The 17,939-nt window shown below is 36.1% G+C and overlaps 1 protein-coding gene across 1 annotated transcript in view; it reads left to right on the forward strand.

Annotated features, from left to right (window-relative positions):
- LOC134305229 (stress-70 protein, mitochondrial) overlaps positions 1-17,534 on the forward strand; it is a 29,386-nt gene extending 11,852 nt beyond the window's left edge. The window contains exons 7-15 of the mRNA XM_062990107.1: positions 1,448-1,540; positions 4,542-4,751; positions 10,114-10,341; positions 10,740-10,844; positions 11,072-11,189; positions 11,274-11,368; positions 14,938-15,030; positions 15,115-15,255; positions 17,307-17,534. Of these exons, the coding sequence (XP_062846177.1) occupies positions 1,448-1,540; positions 4,542-4,751; positions 10,114-10,341; positions 10,740-10,844; positions 11,072-11,189; positions 11,274-11,368; positions 14,938-15,030; positions 15,115-15,255; positions 17,307-17,384 (1,161 nt within the window). The 3' untranslated portion in view covers positions 17,385-17,534. The remainder of the gene's footprint in view (positions 1-1,447; positions 1,541-4,541; positions 4,752-10,113; positions 10,342-10,739; positions 10,845-11,071; positions 11,190-11,273; positions 11,369-14,937; positions 15,031-15,114; positions 15,256-17,306) is intronic.
- The last annotated feature ends 405 nt before the right edge of the window (positions 17,535-17,939 follow it).

Raw genomic sequence — 17,939 nt, forward strand, 5'->3', positions numbered from 1 at the left:
AAACACGTCTGCGCAAAAGTATTCGGACTTCTCACCAAGTGCACGCTTACACACACCCAGACACCTGCCTAAGCAAAATTATTTGCACTCCCATCAGCATACTTTTGCACACACACATCCCTTTTTGACTATCACGGAATGGGCTCTGTTCCGGTTCTTGAACTTAATTTTAAACCGTTCAGCACGTTTCCACAAAAAAATAATTTGATTGTTTGAACCAAAGAATACTAGGTATTTCAGTGCGAACCATGATATCTGTGGGTGTGTTAAGTTGTGGTTTAGGTGCAGATTTGGTTATGGTGCATTCATAAAATGCTTTTGCGCTGGCTGTGCCAGTGTTTTCTATAGAGTGTGGTGGTGCCGCTTAGCTTGACACCTGTGCTTTCCTCAGTGGTGCGGACCACATAAGTAGATATATTGATAGAGAGCTTAATAGATAGATTTATAGGTAGATTGATTTATTCCACTAGCATTACTTAACATATATTGGGTAACTACAGTGCAGTTATTAATGAAGGAAAAATTGAGTAAAGAATGAGTTAATAAAAGTGCAGGGAGGTGCAGTTTCAAGTATAGAGTGTATGGTCAAAAAATTAAATAGATTAAATAGTAAATAATAAAGTGATAAAGCACATTGGGCAAGACTAGCCCTATATATACATAAACCTACATACACAAACATACATATACATGTGTATGAACATACAAAAGTACACATACATGTACATACACATTCATACATGGCTACATGTAGGACCCTTGGTTCTTGGCTACCACCCGCTGCCCACGGATGCTGGAGTTGTAGAGCCTGATGGCTCTGGGGACATTTACATTTTCAGCATTTAGCAGACGCTCTTATCCAGAGCGACTTACAGAACAGCATCATTGAGAGCATTCTATCAAATCATCTGGACTCCCCAACAGTGTCTATGCCAACCAATTAAAAAACAAGCCCGGCTGCAGTAGCAAAGATGCAACACACCCTGAAAACTACCTGTTTGCCTTGTTACTATCTGCCAGGAGTTACAGGGCTATTTGTACACTCACGAACAGACTGAGAAACAGGTTCTACCCAAGAGCTGTGGCCTCCATCACTCCTCACTGATTACCCCACCCCTCATATACTGTCACCTTGCACACTGAGTATTTTGCACATCTACACACAGCCACTTCACTCATGCATAAACTATATTGCAAATAAGACTGGCATCTCTCACAGACTTTTACCTGGTACTTTTTGCATTTTGCACATTTGCACACATTCACTTTCTACACACATACTGTACTGGTTCATCCATTGTTAATAACCAAATGTAAGGTAAATGCTTTTTTTTTTTATTGTCACACTAAATTTCATTGACTGCAATATAATGACAGTAAAGGTGGTTCTTTTTCACTTACTATACTAGTTATAATGGCCAACATGCTTTGCTTTTTTTTTTGTCAGTCGGGTGTGGATCTGACCAAAGATAACATGGCATTGCAAAGAGTAAGAGAGGCAGCTGAGAAGGCCAAATGTGAGCTTTCTTCTTCTCTGCAGGTATGTTTTATTTGTTTCTCTTTCTGCCCATTCACATGTACAATAATGACATTTAGCAGATGCTTTAATCCAAAGCGACTTACAAGTGTGACTGAATATAGTACAAGCAATTGAGAGTTAATGGGCCTTGTTCAAGGTCTCGACAGTGGAAACTTGGTACTGGTGGGGCTTGAACCAGGGACCTTCTTGTCACTCGTCCATTATTTTGACAAATGAGCTACAATTGCCCTCCACAAACCAGTATTAAATAAGCAATACTGTCACTGTATGCATGCTAAAAGATTACCAAGCCCAGAACAAAATTCTACAACTACAACGGATTCTTCAGATCCCCTGTGTTTTAGCATACTTGATGTCGTGAATTTGGTTTTAAATTAATTCATGGTTTTAACTTAATTTATTGTTTTTACTGAAACTTGTTTGCTTTAATTGTCTTTAAGATCTTGAATTGCAGTCTACCTTTTGTTCCGATTTAATTTGACCATTTTGTCTTTAAAGGCCCACAATTAAAACAGGTTGTGACGTCTGCAGCACTGTATACACTGACTAGGCATAACATTATGACCACCTTCCTAATATTGTGTTGGTCGCCCTTTTGCTGCCAAAACAGCCATGACCCATCAAGGCATGGACTCCACTAGTCCCCTGAAGGTGCTGTGGTATCTGGCACCAAGATGTTAGCAGCAGATCTTTTAACTCCTGTAACTTGCAAGGTGGAGCCTCCATGGATCGGACTTGTTTGTCCAGCACATTCCACAGATGCTCGATTGGATTGAGATCTGGGGAATTTGGAGGACAAGTCAACACCTCAAACTCATTGTTGTGCTCCTCAAACCATTCCTGAACCATTTTTGCTTTGTGGCAGGGTGCATTATCCTGCTAAGAGGCCACAGCCATCAGGGAATACCGTTTCCATGAAAGGGTGTACATGGTCTGCAATAACGCTTAGGTAGGTGGTACGTGTCAAAGTAGCATCCAAATGGATGGCAGGACCCAAGGAGAGCGTTGCCCAAAGCATCACACTGCCTCCGTCGGCTTGCCTTTTTCCCATAGTGCATCCTTGTGCCATGTCTTTCCCTGGTAAGCACACGCACCCGGCCATCCACGTGATGTAAAAGAAAATGTGATTCATTAGACCAGACTACCTTCTTCAATTGCTCCGTGGTCCAGTTCCGAGTTCACGTGCCCATTGTTAGCTCATTTGGCAGTGGACAGGGGTTAGCATGGGTACCCTGACTGGTCTGCGGCTTTGCAACCCCATACGCAACAAACTGTGATGCACTGTGTGTTCTGACACCTTCTAACTTCTAAGTTCAGCAATCTGAACTATAGTAGCTTGTCTGTTGGAGCCTTCACTCCCCATGTGCATCAGTGAGCCTTGGCCATCCATGACCCTGTCACCGGCTTACCACTGTTCCTTTCTTGGAACACTGTTAGAAGGGCCTGACTGCACACCACTTTTATACATACATGCATATATACATGTTTGTGCACACACAAACACTGCACCCTACCCTAAGCTTATTGGACATCAGTTTTTCAAAACAAATTACTTTATAGACCTTGCTTTGTGCATGGGGCACAGTAATGCTGAAACAGGAAAAGGCTTTCACTAAACTATTGCTGCAAAGTGGGAAGCATATCATTTTAATTTGATTTGTGAATTACACCGGTCGCAATTGTGACAAACACATGAATTTAATTAATAGAAAGGGGTGTTCCAATAATGTTAAAATGTACGTTTTTTGTGGTATTTTATTTTCACCTTTAATGTGACCTATAAAGATGGGGGGAAAAAAAACTAAAAGAATGTGGTTGCATAAATGTGTACACCCGGGATGTGGCTGTGTTTAACCAATAACATTTAAACTCCAAGATCTGGACATCCCTCCAAAATTTATAAAAAGATAGGAAGGAATTTGTTCTTGCCAAATGGCCTACAACAGCATGACAGGAGCTGCAGGAATTTTTACTAAAGGTACTGGTTGTGACAACAATCTCCTGTATTTTTTATGTGTCTGGGCTGGGGGTTAGGATTGCAAGATGGAAGCCTTTTCTTACAAAGAAAACATCCAATCCCAGCTACATTTTGCAAACACCTACATCAAGTCTTCCAAACACACATGAGGAAAATGGGGTATGGTCTGGTGGGACCAGTGTTGAACCTTTTGTAGACCTTTTCAGGCCAGCCAGGAGATATAATCCCTCCAGTTGGTTCTGGGGCTTTGTTCTTGTCAACTATACCTGATATGCGATCAGCGGAAGGCATCCAAGAGGCATCCTTGTTTGATAAGAGTATCAACTGGCTCTTCTCCATGCAGCGATGCAGTGGTTTTACTCCAAGCTTTTCCCGCTGAAGAAAACTAATTTCAGCTGCTTGTATCCGTGATCTCAGCAGGTGCTTTGGAGTGATGAGTCAATAATTGGCTGTAACAGAGGGCAGTTTGTTCACAGAATTAATGGTGTCCTCAGTTCTAACAAATACAGGCAGATACTAATCCATCATGCCGTACCATCAGGGAGGTGTCTGATAGGCTCTAAATTTATTTGGCGGCAGGACAACGACCCCAAACATACAGTTAATCTCATTAAGAACTATCTTAAGTGTAAAAAAGAACAAGGAGTCCTGAAAGTGATTAAATGGCCCCACGTAGCCCTGATCTCAACATCTAGTCTGTCTGGGATTGCATGAAGAAACAAGGGTTTGAGCAAGCCTACATGCACAGAAGATCTGTGGTTGGTTCTCCAAGATATTTGGAACAATCTCCCTGCCAAGTTCCTTCATAAACTGTGTTCTAGTGTATTTTGAAGAATTGTTGCTGTTTTAAAGGCAAGGTCGTCACACCCAGTTTTGATATGATTTAGATTTTTCTGTTTATTAACTTTGCATTTTGTGAACACTTCTATTTTTGAACACAGCATTTTTTTTGCAGTGTTTTTAATACATATATATTATTATCTCCTAAATTTATTTTTTTTTGTCTAATTTTTTTCCACACAGACTGACATCAATCTGCCCTATTTAACCATGGACAGCTCTGGTCCCAAACACTTGAACATGAAGCTTACCCGTGCCCAGTTTGAGGGCATTGTGGCAGATCTAATTCGCAGAACTGTGGCCCCATGTCAGAAGGCCATGCAAGATGCAGAAGTTTCTAAAAGTGACATTGGCGAGGTGCTTTTAGTAGGTGGAATGACTCGAATGCCCAAGGTAAGATCAAATGCTTGTAATATTTTAACATTTTCTACTAATCATCAACACCACATCACTTACCTTAAAAACAATATTTTATTAGTTGGGATTTATGGGTATTATATTTACTGCACATATTCTGCTGTCATGTTTTAGCACTATTAAAACAGTAGACCTTTTAGAATGTTCTGGGCTATTCTGGTGAAGGTGTTTTGTTTATCTTTAGCTTTTTAGCAGAGGTCTGAAGGTTTGGTGCCAAAATTTACTATTTGAAACTGTTCAAAATTCCCTTGACCAGTTGTGAAAAAAACAGCTGCTAACACCATGCTTCACTGTTAGCCCACCAACATGGAACAGTTGCAACGTCATTTAAAGTTCAAATGCCTGGGCTGGCCCACCACCACAAATTCAAAGTTGTTTATTTTTTTGTTGTTTCATCCCTTGTTCCTCCCATTTACCCCCATTTCATTTTGCCCCTATTAAAAATACTATCTTTTTTTTCTTTTTCTTTTTTTTCTTTTTTTTTCCCGACAGCCACAAAAATTCATGTGCACGTTTAGTGAAGGTCATCAAGCTCTAATCTACAAACAATTGACCCAGCTTGTTTTGTTTCTCATTTTATTCATCCCTTCTTCCTCCCATTCATTCTTTCATTCACCCTAGCAACCACCTTAAATATCTTAGCAACCACACACAATAACCTGTCTGAATTGTCACCCCTTCTCCATATACATATTAAACATACTCTAGCAAACACCTTACCAACCACCTAGCAACAGCAACACACACACAGACATCGGCGTGAGCAAAAGTATTCACATCCCCACCAACTGCGTGCTTGCACACTCACCAAAACCTCTAATCTACAAAAAAATCCAATTCCAGTAGCTACTAAAACAAGTGGGATTAATTGAGCAAAAATAAATAAATCTGCCAATTGGGTAAGCAACAATGACTTGGTAAGATTTTTTTAAATAAGCATTACTTATCTATTTTTTTTACATTACCGTAAAAATCTTAATACAGTACTTTAAACTTAAAGTAAGCATAAGAAATTCTTTATGCACAATAATAAGCCACATAGCTTTAAAGAGTTTGCCTACTAAATATTAAAATGGAAAGGAAAGCTTGAGGGCTAAGTGGGTAGCACTGTCGCCTCACAGCAAGAAGGTCCTGGGTTCGAGCCCCAGGTGGGGCAGTCCAGGTCCTTTCTGTGTGAAGTTTGCATGTTCTCCTTGTGTCTGCATGGGTTTCCTTCGGGTGCTCCGGTTTTCTTCCCACAGTCCAAAGACATGTAACCAAAAGTGTAAAACATGACGTTAAAATCCTAGTAAACAAACATACGAAAGGAAAGCTTGCTGTCGGCTGTAGGCTGATAAAAGCTACTTTTTGAAATCATTTCTCCTGTGTTCTAGCTCGGGGTCAGTGTAGGGGTCACACTCTAAGATGGGCATTTTTATGTAAAGTTGAGTTAGAGTTTGGTTAGGGTGGTTATGGAGACACTGCTAATACTGGAGCTTCTTGAACACAGAATGCTGGAAGCAGAGCCTTTGGATTTGGATGTGCTTGATTCTTATTTCTGATGGTTTTATGAAAGCATAAACCATACAATGATTTTGACTTTTTACAAACTATAATATTTCATATTTAATCATTGGAAAACAGTAATACGGCTCTGACATTGAGTTCAAACTCTTGATTAGGCAAACACAAATTGGCCAAGTCAATTTGAATTTCAATTGTGAATTTGGTTTTAGTAACTGTAAGTAAGCCTGCACCTTGTGAACATGTAAACATGCTGGTTTGTAGTGCTCAATAAGTTACATACTATGAAGCCAGCACATGTAGCGCCTTAGTATTTAGTTAGTAACAGTATTTTGTAATTATTGCAGAATTTAATTGGCAGTCAGTGTAGAAATGATAGAATAGGACTAAAAGCATCTCCACCTGCTGCATTTTGAAGCAACTGGAGCTTGTTTATGGATCTACCAGAGCATCCAGTGAGAAGTGCATTGCAATTATGGTTATTCTAAGAGTTCCATAATGGAGTGGAGCAATTATTTAAGTAAGCGTGTTGGAATAGGGTCAAGTAGACATGATGATTTAATTATTGAAGTTTCCATTTTGGGATATTGGATTAAAGAAAATATATTGTATAACATTGGATAAGCCACTATCAGCACTTATGCTTCTCAGGTTGTATTGCTGCTTGCTAGGAAAAAAAGGGACACTTTGAATTCATTTGACTTTATTAAAGAATATTAGATCATTACAAGTATAGTCAGAAGGTATTTTTTTGTTTTGTTGCTTTTACAATTTAGTAAGTTTTGATACTGTATCAAAAAGAAATCATGTATTATTTCCTATTAAAGAGAAAAAACATAGATTTGGCTTTTAATAATTAGGGCATCCTACCATTCTGTTTTATACAATTCTAGTGTGCCACCATTTGTGCTCAAATGTCTATGCTTTCCCCCCCAGTCTTTTTATTTTTAACTGGTTCAGAAAACAGATTCTTATCATTTTAGCTTCTGATGGTGACATAGTTATTAATTCTGGTTACTTATTAATAAACATTGCTGCAGTTGCAGATGTAGTTGCATATTTAGATTGATAGCGATGTGTTTAAACACAATTAGTTAAACACAGTTCATATTTTGAGGGATAAGTAAGATTCTGAGAATAATTTATTTTGTGGTAGAGCAGCAAGCTTGTCTGTGTCAATGGGGCAGATTGTAGCCTAGTGGTTAAGGTACTGGACTAGTAAACAGAAAGTTGCTGGTTCAAGCCCCACCACTGCCAGGTTGCCACTGTTGAGTCCTTGAGCAAGGCCCTTAACCCTCAGTTGCTTAGACTGTATACTGTAAGTCGCTTTGGACAAAAGCGTCTGCTAAATGCCAAAAATGTAAATGTAAATACCAAGAGTTAATAATAAGTCAAAGATATGTTTACAGCAGTGAGTAAATCCCGTCACATTCTGGGTGATACCCATGAATTTTATAATGGAGTCAAATATGATTTTAAAGCAGATCATGGTTATTTTTATAATATATATTAAAATCTCCAACAATTCAGGCCTTATCAGTACTCAATTCAGAAAATTCTTAAATAAACTCAAAACAGGGACCAGAGGGTCAGTAATTAATAATTAGCTCGAACATGTTTTTTATTTGTTGAAAATTGATTAGCCACATAAGCAACAAGTAGTTCAAAAAAAGAAAAAGAAAAACTTCTACATATTCATTTGTTCTAACAGGGGTCCAGCAGACTTGTATTCTTGAACTGTTGTCTACTTAAACTAGATTAGGAAAATGTTTGCTGTGGTATGTAAATTGCTCTGGATAAGAGCGTCTGCTAAATTCCAAAAATGTAAATGAGTCAGGCCTATGTCATAAATTGTGGTAGCTACTCCTCCAAGACCATTAGCATGCGGCTTACGTACATAATTGGATCCAAGATGAGCTCCTTCATTTTAACCAGGTGTCGAACCATTTGCATTTAGACAGATTTTGTTTACAATTATGGCGATAGACACAATTGATCTAATGTCCAGTACTCCTATTTATTTATTTAAATTTTATTTTATAATTGTTTTTATCAGGATTATTTAGATTACTGCCAGTAAGGTTTTTAAAACATAATTTAGTGCAATTATATGCATTGGTAGAACATGTTGTTTGCTAGTACCTGAGTGTCTACATGAATACCATCATAACTAAGGCAAGGCAAGTTTATTTGTATAGCACCTTTCATACACAGTGGCAATTCAAAGTGCTTTACATAAGGAAAAATTAAAAGCATTAAAACATTCCTGAGATCTAGAACCTCAGAAAGACTTCTTGCAAACATTTAGTTACAATTAAGACAACATGAAATTCAAATATAAATTAAGAACATGAAAAATTAATAGAAAATATTGTAAAATATACCCTACAATTTGGGAAATACGAAATTAAAACAAGAGAGATAAGCAATTAAAACATGAAAACAAAGAAAATATAGTAAAATATACACTACAATTAAAGAAAGAAGAATGATTTTAAAAGTGATTCAATTAGCTTACGTGAAGAACAGGTCTCCTCTAGCCAGCTGTACAGACTCAGTTGGTAGATGAGGCTGGCTGTCAGTGCTTGTTGCCTTGCTTTACCGGTGGGCCATTTTTTTTTTCCTTTCGAGTCTGTCTACCAAACTTGGTGGTGGCTAGTGCAGTTGGCGTTTACGCTGTCTTTTGGTCCATCTGAGATTACATTTTCCATCTAGATCAGTCTTTTTTGCCTGTTCTAACTTTTATTTAGTGAGTTGCAGACATCAAATTCTAAAGGCCAGTGATAGCTCAGTGGTTAAGGTACTGGACTAGTAAACGGAAGGTTGCCGGTTCAAGCCCCGCCACCACCAAGTTGCCACTGTTGGGTCACTGAGCAAGGCCCTTAACCCTCAATTGCTCATTGTGTAAGTCGCTTTGGATAAAAAGCGTCTGCTAAATGCTGAAAATGTAAATGAGTTTATATTAAAAAAAACAATGAAGTTGGTCAGCCAAAACATTGTCATTTTGTTAACTTATTTTTGTAATTAAGTTATTAATGTACAGTATATGCTTGTATTATTATTATAACAAAAATATTAGCATTAATTATATTAGTATTAATAATTTATTACTTAATTTACACTAACCATCTGCTTGTGTATCCAACTGAAATGTAATTGAGAAATTATCAGTTGCAAGTGGTAAATTAAGCTTTAAATTGTAGCTTAAGGCATCCAGCAAACTGTGACATCAGGTGTAAAATAGGCCAGCATTCTCTAGAGGTGTTACTTAGCACACAGGACTACCTTTGGGAGATACCAATGTATATTCAGTGCTGTTTGGTTGTAAAAAAAAAAAAAATTGTAAGAAAATGTTGGGACAGCAAAAATAACAGAAAATAAATTAACAATGATCTGTCATTGTTCGGGAATTGAGAACACGCATTGTGTGAGTGTTTTTAATTTTTGTTTGCTTCAACTTTTTAGCTGCATAACAGCCTGGAGTCCCTGTAGTTAAATATTGCACCAGATGTTTTCAATGGGAGACAAATATGGACTTTTCTGTAAAATTCTGTAAAATTGTAATATGGTGCTATCAAATTTAAACAACATTAAATAGCTTGTTTTGCACGGTTTTATTTAAAGGTAGAATTTGCCATTTGAATTTGTTTGTATTCTGCTTTCTGGAATTTTGTTTTTGGCAATTTACAGTCTTTTACAAAGCTTGATAATGACTAAATATTACTTTTACCCTTTAAAAGATTAAATAGTGGTTCTATATTAAAGGGTTTTTCCCAATGTCATTGGGATCGCTTAGTTTTCAAATCATGTTTTCTCCTTTTCTTTTCATTATTAGGTTCAGCAGACAGTGCAGGATCTGTTTGGCCGTGCTCCAAGTAAATCTGTAAATCCTGATGAAGCTGTGGCTATTGGGGCAGCAATTCAAGGTGGTGTATTAGCTGGGGATGTGACTGATGTGCTCCTGCTGGATGTGTCCCCACTTTCTTTGGGAATTGAGACTCTGGGAGGCGTTTTCACCAAACTTATTAATCGGAATACAACCATTCCCACTAAGAAAAGCCAGGTGGGTTAAAAAAAACATGTCACACAATAAGGTTTTATTGAGCATGTAAATCTTCTAGGCTTTTGTAGGTGGTAACAACCAAGAAGTAGTATAATCTTTATGAATCTTAGTTGATGAATCTTTATCCAGCATTTATTACTAAAACCTTCAAAAACACTATGTTAAATTAACCTACTTCTTATAATGTGCAGTCAGCACTTAATGCAGTAGTATCTTTATCCCCAATGAGAATGATTTTAATAATAATTTATAGCCAAGCCTTTATTAAATATAAATAAAAAATTAAATATCAGAAAACAAGATCTTATATTTTTTTATTCAATTTTCAGCATATTGTCATACAAATAATTTTTTTTACCTATATAACATGCGTAATACTGTTTAACCTTGTCACTCAGGTATTCTCTACTGCAGCAGATGGTCAAACTCAAGTGGAAATTAAAGTGTGCCAGGGTGAGCGTGAAATGGCAGCAGATAACAAGCTTCTTGGACAGTTTACTTTGGTAAGCCATTGATGAAATCTGTGTGAATTATTCAAAATTTTTGTTTGATATTTTCATGGTTATGTCATCTGTAAAAATAGCAATAATAGCATAGCTTTAAAATCCTCATCAGTGAAGTACAGAAGTTCATTTATATGATTTTAGTTTCTTACCCCTTTATGAAAACTGTTTAAAGGAAATATACATTACAACAAATAAATATGGGTCATGATCTATGGCTTTTAAAGGTTGGCATCCCTCCTGCTCCACGTGGTGTCCCACAGATTGAGGTTACCTTTGATATTGATGCTAATGGAATTGTGCATGTTTCTGCTAAAGACAAAGGCACTGGACGTGAACAGCAAAGTAAGACTTGATTTACACATGTTCATAGTTTTGTCATTGTAAATCATGAAAATAATTTTTATGGATGTTTGAATATTTTTTCAGTTGTCATCCAATCATCTGGTGGCCTCAGTAAGGATGATATTGAAAATATGATCAAGAATGCTGAAAAGTATGCTGAGGAAGACAGGAAAAGAAAGGTATTTCCTCATCTCTTATTGGCTTTACCTTTTACCCTTGAGAAACAGATGCATTTACCACACTCTGGCCTGCCTGGATTGATTTGGTTTCAGTGTTGAGAAAGTGTTTTGTTTCACTCTTATACAAAATGTCAAAAAGAACCTTATGTAAAAGATCAAATAGCCTCTTACACAGCTTCACCTGTGTAGTTTACTTTGCTGAATTACAAAAATTGGATTAATAAATGTGTAACTGTTACACCAAAAGGTTTAATGTTTTTTTATGAGGCTTTCTATAAAAACAAAAACTATAACAATTACACATGTTGCAGAAACTAAATATAATTTAAATTGGGCTATTACAAACTAGGACCAGTGTCCTAAACTTTTTTAGAAACACACAATCTGGTTGAAATTAAAATTAAAACAAACCCATTTCTGTAAAAAAAATTGGACACTATTCAAAAATACAATAAAAACTAAAGAAATTAAATCATCTAAATGTTTACTGAACTGATAAAAGTCCAAAGAGAACATTTTTTCACTGACAAAATTAATTGTATTTTGTAAATAAAAACAATGTGTGACACCTGCAACACACTCAAAAGAAGTTGAGACAAAGGCAAAATAAGACCAAGGTTATACAAGCAACACTGTTTTGGAAGGTTCCACAATTAGCAGTGTAACTGGTACCAGGTCATTAATGTTGAGTTAAAAAGTTTGATTGAAATTGGTGAACCATGACAAATCATTGCTTTGATGGATGCTCCTTTTAAGAGTTCTTGTCAGTTAGGTCAAAGACAATGTTTCTTATTACTGGATATCAAAGCATTTAGGTCTATCACCAGCTGCAGTTTTGAATATCATAAAGAGAAACTTGGTGTGACGGCGATGAGCAGAAATCACTGCTAAATGTGCTAAAATACTGTACTGCGAATAGTAAATTGTGATATAGGGATACCAGGTTTGCATTTTAGTCAGCAAGTATACAAATCTTGGAATCTCTTGATGTGGAAGCTGGATCTAAAGCCACTTTCACATCACTTCTTAAAGCCTGTTTTCCTGTCACTGCTGCTCCCATTTCTCAGTTAGCTAACTCCAGAACCATTTGTCATTTGCCCTTTCTCTTAAATGTTCTAGAAAAGGTTGAGTCTTAGACAAGGGCATTAGCAGTTTATTTCCATTGGCAAATTCAAATCTAATGCAGCTTCCATTTCTCGAGATGTGCCACAGCAATCAGTTTAAAGTAATCTTTTATTTGTCATCTATATGCTATTGCTGGGTACTGCAATTTGAAAGCATGATTTAAATTTCTATATTGACGACTCCCAAATTTACCTCAGTACTTCCCCCACTCCTACATACAAATATGTTTAACTATGTACAGGATTTTAAACAATAAATGTCGTTTTTTTAATATGTCATGCTGATAAGATCTAGCCAAGGCTAAGGACATTTCCCTTTTCCTAACTCGTATGGTATTTTAGGAACTCCCTCCAGAACTGGTAGACCCCATGACCATCTTTGACTCAACACACTACTTTTAATAACTCATTAGTAAATTCATTTAAAACTCTGCTTTTTGGTTACTTTGAGCTTCTAGACTTAACTTAGGTTCAGTTGAAAATACTGATCCATACATTTAACACACTACATGGACTTGCCCCTAGTAACCATTTTGTCAACAAGTCTGTCAGTTTAAAGATTGGCTGTCAAACTTGATTTTCTAAATATAAATAATTTTTTTGTGTTCAAAACAGTTTGGACAGGGGCAAAATGAGTGAAACATTTCAAAAATATGCAGGTTCACTGGTAGCATGTAAAGGTATCAGGAGGAACCACCTTTTATATGTAGGAGAAGATGGGCCATGGCTCAACACTTTGTGCCAAAAGGTGCAAAAGCCAATGTCTGTCATGGTAATGGTCAATGTCTACGGCTTGATGTGAAAGTACCAGATTCAAAGTTGTTTATTGGAATTTTAGAGCAACATATGCTGCTTTTAAGGTGACATTGTTTCCCAGGAAGTTACTAATTATTTCAGCAAGACCTTATTTCACACTCAGTTCAAAAATGTGGCTTTGTAGAGTAAATGTGTGTGACACATCCTAATTAAAATATATTAAAATTGAACAGCAACTAGACAGCAACTGCATTTTTGCTTGTTAAATTATTGCATATTTTTGCTTAATTTAAGACTTTAGCTGCTAAAGTTAGTAAACTCTGTCTCCAAATTATTAAAACGAGTGATTAATAAAAATGTCTCTCTGTCTACTTTTTTGTTTGTTGCACTTATTGTTTGTTGTCCATATTTACAAAATGCATTATGTTGATCAGTCAAATTCTAAATATTTTTCTTTGTACTTTTGTTAATTAAGTAGGGCACTCCCACCTAACACATGTACACCTGGTGAAGGGAGAACACCCACCGATATGCGAACACTGTAACACACAAGTAACCATCAAACATTTACTGACAAAATGCACAAAATATAACATAGAACGACAAAGACTCGTAATTCCAAACACAATGGTAGAAATCTTTAAAAAAACAACAACAAAAAAACTCTGATCAATTATTTGAAAAATACGGGACTGATAATACACATAGAAATAAACATACTTTTGTTAATTAAGTAGGGCACTCCCACCTAACACATGTACACCTGGTGAAGGGAGAACACCCACCGATATGCGAACACTGTAACACACAAGTAACCATCAAACATTTACTGACAAAATGCACAAAATATAACATAGAACGACAAAGACTCGTAATTCCAAACACAATGGTAGAAATCTTTAAAAAAAACAAAACACAAACTCTGATCAATTATTTGAAAATTACAGGACTGATAATACACATATAGAAATAAACACAGAAAGGACACAAGACAAAGAACATGAATAAATAACCCGAACAAAGCTAGGTACCTATCTTGCCATGAGAATGACCAATAGGTAAACATGGCGTTAAACAACAAACAAACAAATTGTTAATTAAGTATAAGTTCAAGAGTTAACAAATCTCCGATAACTGTTTTTATTGTGTTTTACACAATGCCCCAACCATTCTTTGCAGTCAACCTAAACGTCGTATATGGAAATAATTTCAGCTGTGCAGAAAGAAGTTTCATAGGATTTTTGTCAGCAAAGCAAATTGTACAACAGTCTTGGTTGTGGCATAACTGAGAATGCCAAAGTGTAAATTAAGTAGATGAAGGAAAATGTCTAAAAGGGTTATAATAACTGCCTACCCTAGTTGGTACTATCACAATTATAAAGTATTTATTCCAGCTGCATATGTTATCTAGTTTCGTTATTTTTCTAAACAGAAAGAAAACATATGAGGCATTTAAAGTTCTACGAATGAAGCGGAAAACAGCCCTAACAATATAAGCATCATTTTCCATTCATTTAAACCACGTAACGTGAAATGTTACATTTGTTAAATATTGTTACCTGGTTTATTATGTAACTGGCCTGCACTTAAGCTTATTCTTGCTACACGTAAATTTAATTTTCACATTTCATTTTAGGGGTCAGTACGATTAATGAACATTTCAATTTTAAATGCATTTAATTTTTCTAGGACCGAGTTGAGGCTGTAAACATGGCTGAGGGCATTGTCCACGATACTGAGTCAAAGATAGAGGAGTTCAAGGACCAACTTCCCGCTGAGGAGGTAAACTTGATTTATTTATTTTTTAGTTTGTCATTTTTGCACGTTCAGGTAAAGAATTTAATTTTTCTGGTTTTCTTTCTTCAGTGCAACAAGCTTCGAAATGAAATTTCTAATGTGCAAGATCTACTGTCTCGGAAAGATGCAGAAAATGGAGAAAGCATCAGACAGGCTGCCACGAATCTGCAGCAAGCGTCTCTGAAGCTTTTTGAGATGGCTTACAAAAAGGTACTTATTCAAATGAGTAATTTCATTTAGACTTAAATGCATGTTTTCTGTGCACCTAGATTGTCATATTTACAGGTGTGGTCAGCATTATTGACACCATTGATTGTTCAGTATAAAAAGTCAATATATTCATAATTAGTTATGTACATGTGTATCATCAGAATATTTATTAGCATATCGAGAAACATTAAACAAATAAGTTAAGTCTTTCACTGGAACAAGAGGCCTCCTCTAAAAACCTGTTTGCAGGGTTCTTTTATCCAGTAACAAATTTCAGCTCTCCTCACAGATTTTCAATTTAACTGAGATCAGGAGTCATTGGTGGCCAGTTTAAAACAGTTATTTTTTTTCCTCCTTAACCATTCTTGTGAATGTGTGCTTTGGGTAATTATACTGCTGTAGGACCCAATTTGTTTGACTGACTCACTCACTCACTCAACATTTAAGGTTTCCCAGTCATAGAGGCAGCATAGCATTCCACAGCATTATGGATCCTCCACCATGTTTTACTGTAGGTAGGGTGCACTTTTCTTTATAAACTTTCGTTGTCTTTAAACATAACACTGAAATGCACAGCTAAAGAGTTCTGTTTTGGTTTCATCTGTTTATAGAACATTTTTCCAAGAGGAATTGTACTTTGTTTATGTAAGTTTTGGCAAAGTTCAGTCACTCTTTTTATGCCTTTCTTTAAGCAGGGGGTTCTCCTTGGCCTTCACCCATAAAGTCCTGGGTTTTTTTTCAGTGTTTTTGTATGGCACATGTTAAAACCATTATTCCACATGTCTTAAGCTAAGCCTGAAGTTCTTTGGTTGTATGTGGTTTCTTTGCCACATTTGAGCTACCATTCTTAATGTTTGCCTCTTTCCACCATATTCTGGAAGGTTCTTGACAACATTTGCAGTGACCTAAAAATGTGCTCAGATCTCTTAGTTCTCCTAAGCATTTTGGACAAACTGTAGCTGTCTGTGGTTTTGGGAAAATGATTTCAGTAAAGAGACCATTGCAGTAATCAAACATGAAGTTTTTAGGTCTTGGCATGACATGAAGTTTTTAAACTTTGATATATTATTGGTGGTAAAAGGCTGCTTTTGTGAATGCTTTTACATAGCTGTTGAAATTTTAAAGATTTAAGATTTTAGTTCTGAGAAAAAGCAACCTATTTAATATTTGCCACAAAGTGACTGCTTAACAGCTATGGACTACTTTTTTTAAAAACTGATAGTCAGCACTCTGGTGGCACAGCTGTAGAACATGCTGGCCCACTGGTGCTGACATTTTGAACTCCTGAGTTTGAATCGGCTGGCCGAGCGTCTATACAGACAGGAGTGGAGGCCTGCAGCAGTAATAAGCAGCTGTAAGGTAAAATAATATTGGGTATTGGACATGACTAGATCTGGACAAAAACTGGAGGAAATGCATTAAAAACCTTAATAGCTAAAACATCTAGACCGTTTTACCACTTTCTTGGTAGATAACCATGTAGATTTACTGGCAAAAAAAAAAATTCAGCCTAATGAAGAAAACTGTAGATACAGATTTAAAATATTACATATTTGAGCTTAATTTTAGACAAAATGTTTACCAAGGTGGGCAACAAAGATAACTAAAAACTCATGGTTTGTCATGGTATGAGGTTCTGTGAGTGCCCTTGGCAAAGATAAGTTAGATTTACATTATACATTGAGCTTTTAGAGCAACATATGCTGCCTTCAGGATTCCATCTTTTCCATTTTTTAACAAGACAATGCAAAACCAGATCCTGCACAATACAAAGGCGTGGTTGTATACACATACTGGACTAGTCTGCCTGTCCCCTATAGAGAATGTGTAGAGAACATAAAATATGACGACAACCCTTTCCTGTTAACACCTGAAACACATCATCCTGTGGTATCCTTGGTGCCAAAACATATTTTACAATACTGTCTGCAATAAAGTGAAAGTCAAAGTAAATATAAGAAACACTTTTTATTTGCTTTTTCTGTCCTGTCCCAACTTTTTATAATTTGGTGTTGTAAATTGGAATCTTATTTGGTTTTAATCTTTCCTAGATGGCGTCAGAGAGAGAAGGCAGCAGCAACAGTTCAAGTGGAACGGACACAGGAGAGAAAAAAGAAGGACAACAGTAAAGCTTTCACGCTTTCGCTTGTAATTGGACTACAGTTTTCGGGAATAATACATGTCTTAAGGAATAGTAATTTTTTTAATTTTGTCACAGGAATTCACAGTACATTTCTTTTGTTGTATACATCAATTAAAAATGTCTGAGTTAACATTAACGCAATTGTAATTGTGTTGTCTTTGAGTACACACATTACTTTTCTGCTTAGATTTTGTATTATAAAATTTGTGTTTGGAGGGGCTTTGTGTACTATATTGCTTCTCAGATTTAATTACCAATGCTTTTAGTAAATTTTAAATTAAATAAAAATAAAAAATTTCATAGAATTATTTATTATAAACCATTAACAATGTTAAATTTTCTTATTATAAACCATTAACAATGTAAACTTTTTTCTTTTTTTTTTTAAACCTTAACAATTTTCAATTTCCTTAAAAATCAGCAGCTTATTTTAACACTTATTTACTTTTTTTTTTATCATGATAACCTAATATGCTGTTAAAACTACCACCAAGTATATGGACTTTACAAGACATGTCCTGTCGTATCAGGATGTAACCAT

Source organism: Trichomycterus rosablanca, unplaced genomic scaffold, assembly GCF_030014385.1.
Source record: "Trichomycterus rosablanca isolate fTriRos1 unplaced genomic scaffold, fTriRos1.hap1 scaffold_133, whole genome shotgun sequence".
In the NCBI taxonomy this organism is placed as follows: domain Eukaryota; kingdom Metazoa; phylum Chordata; class Actinopteri; order Siluriformes; family Trichomycteridae; genus Trichomycterus; species Trichomycterus rosablanca.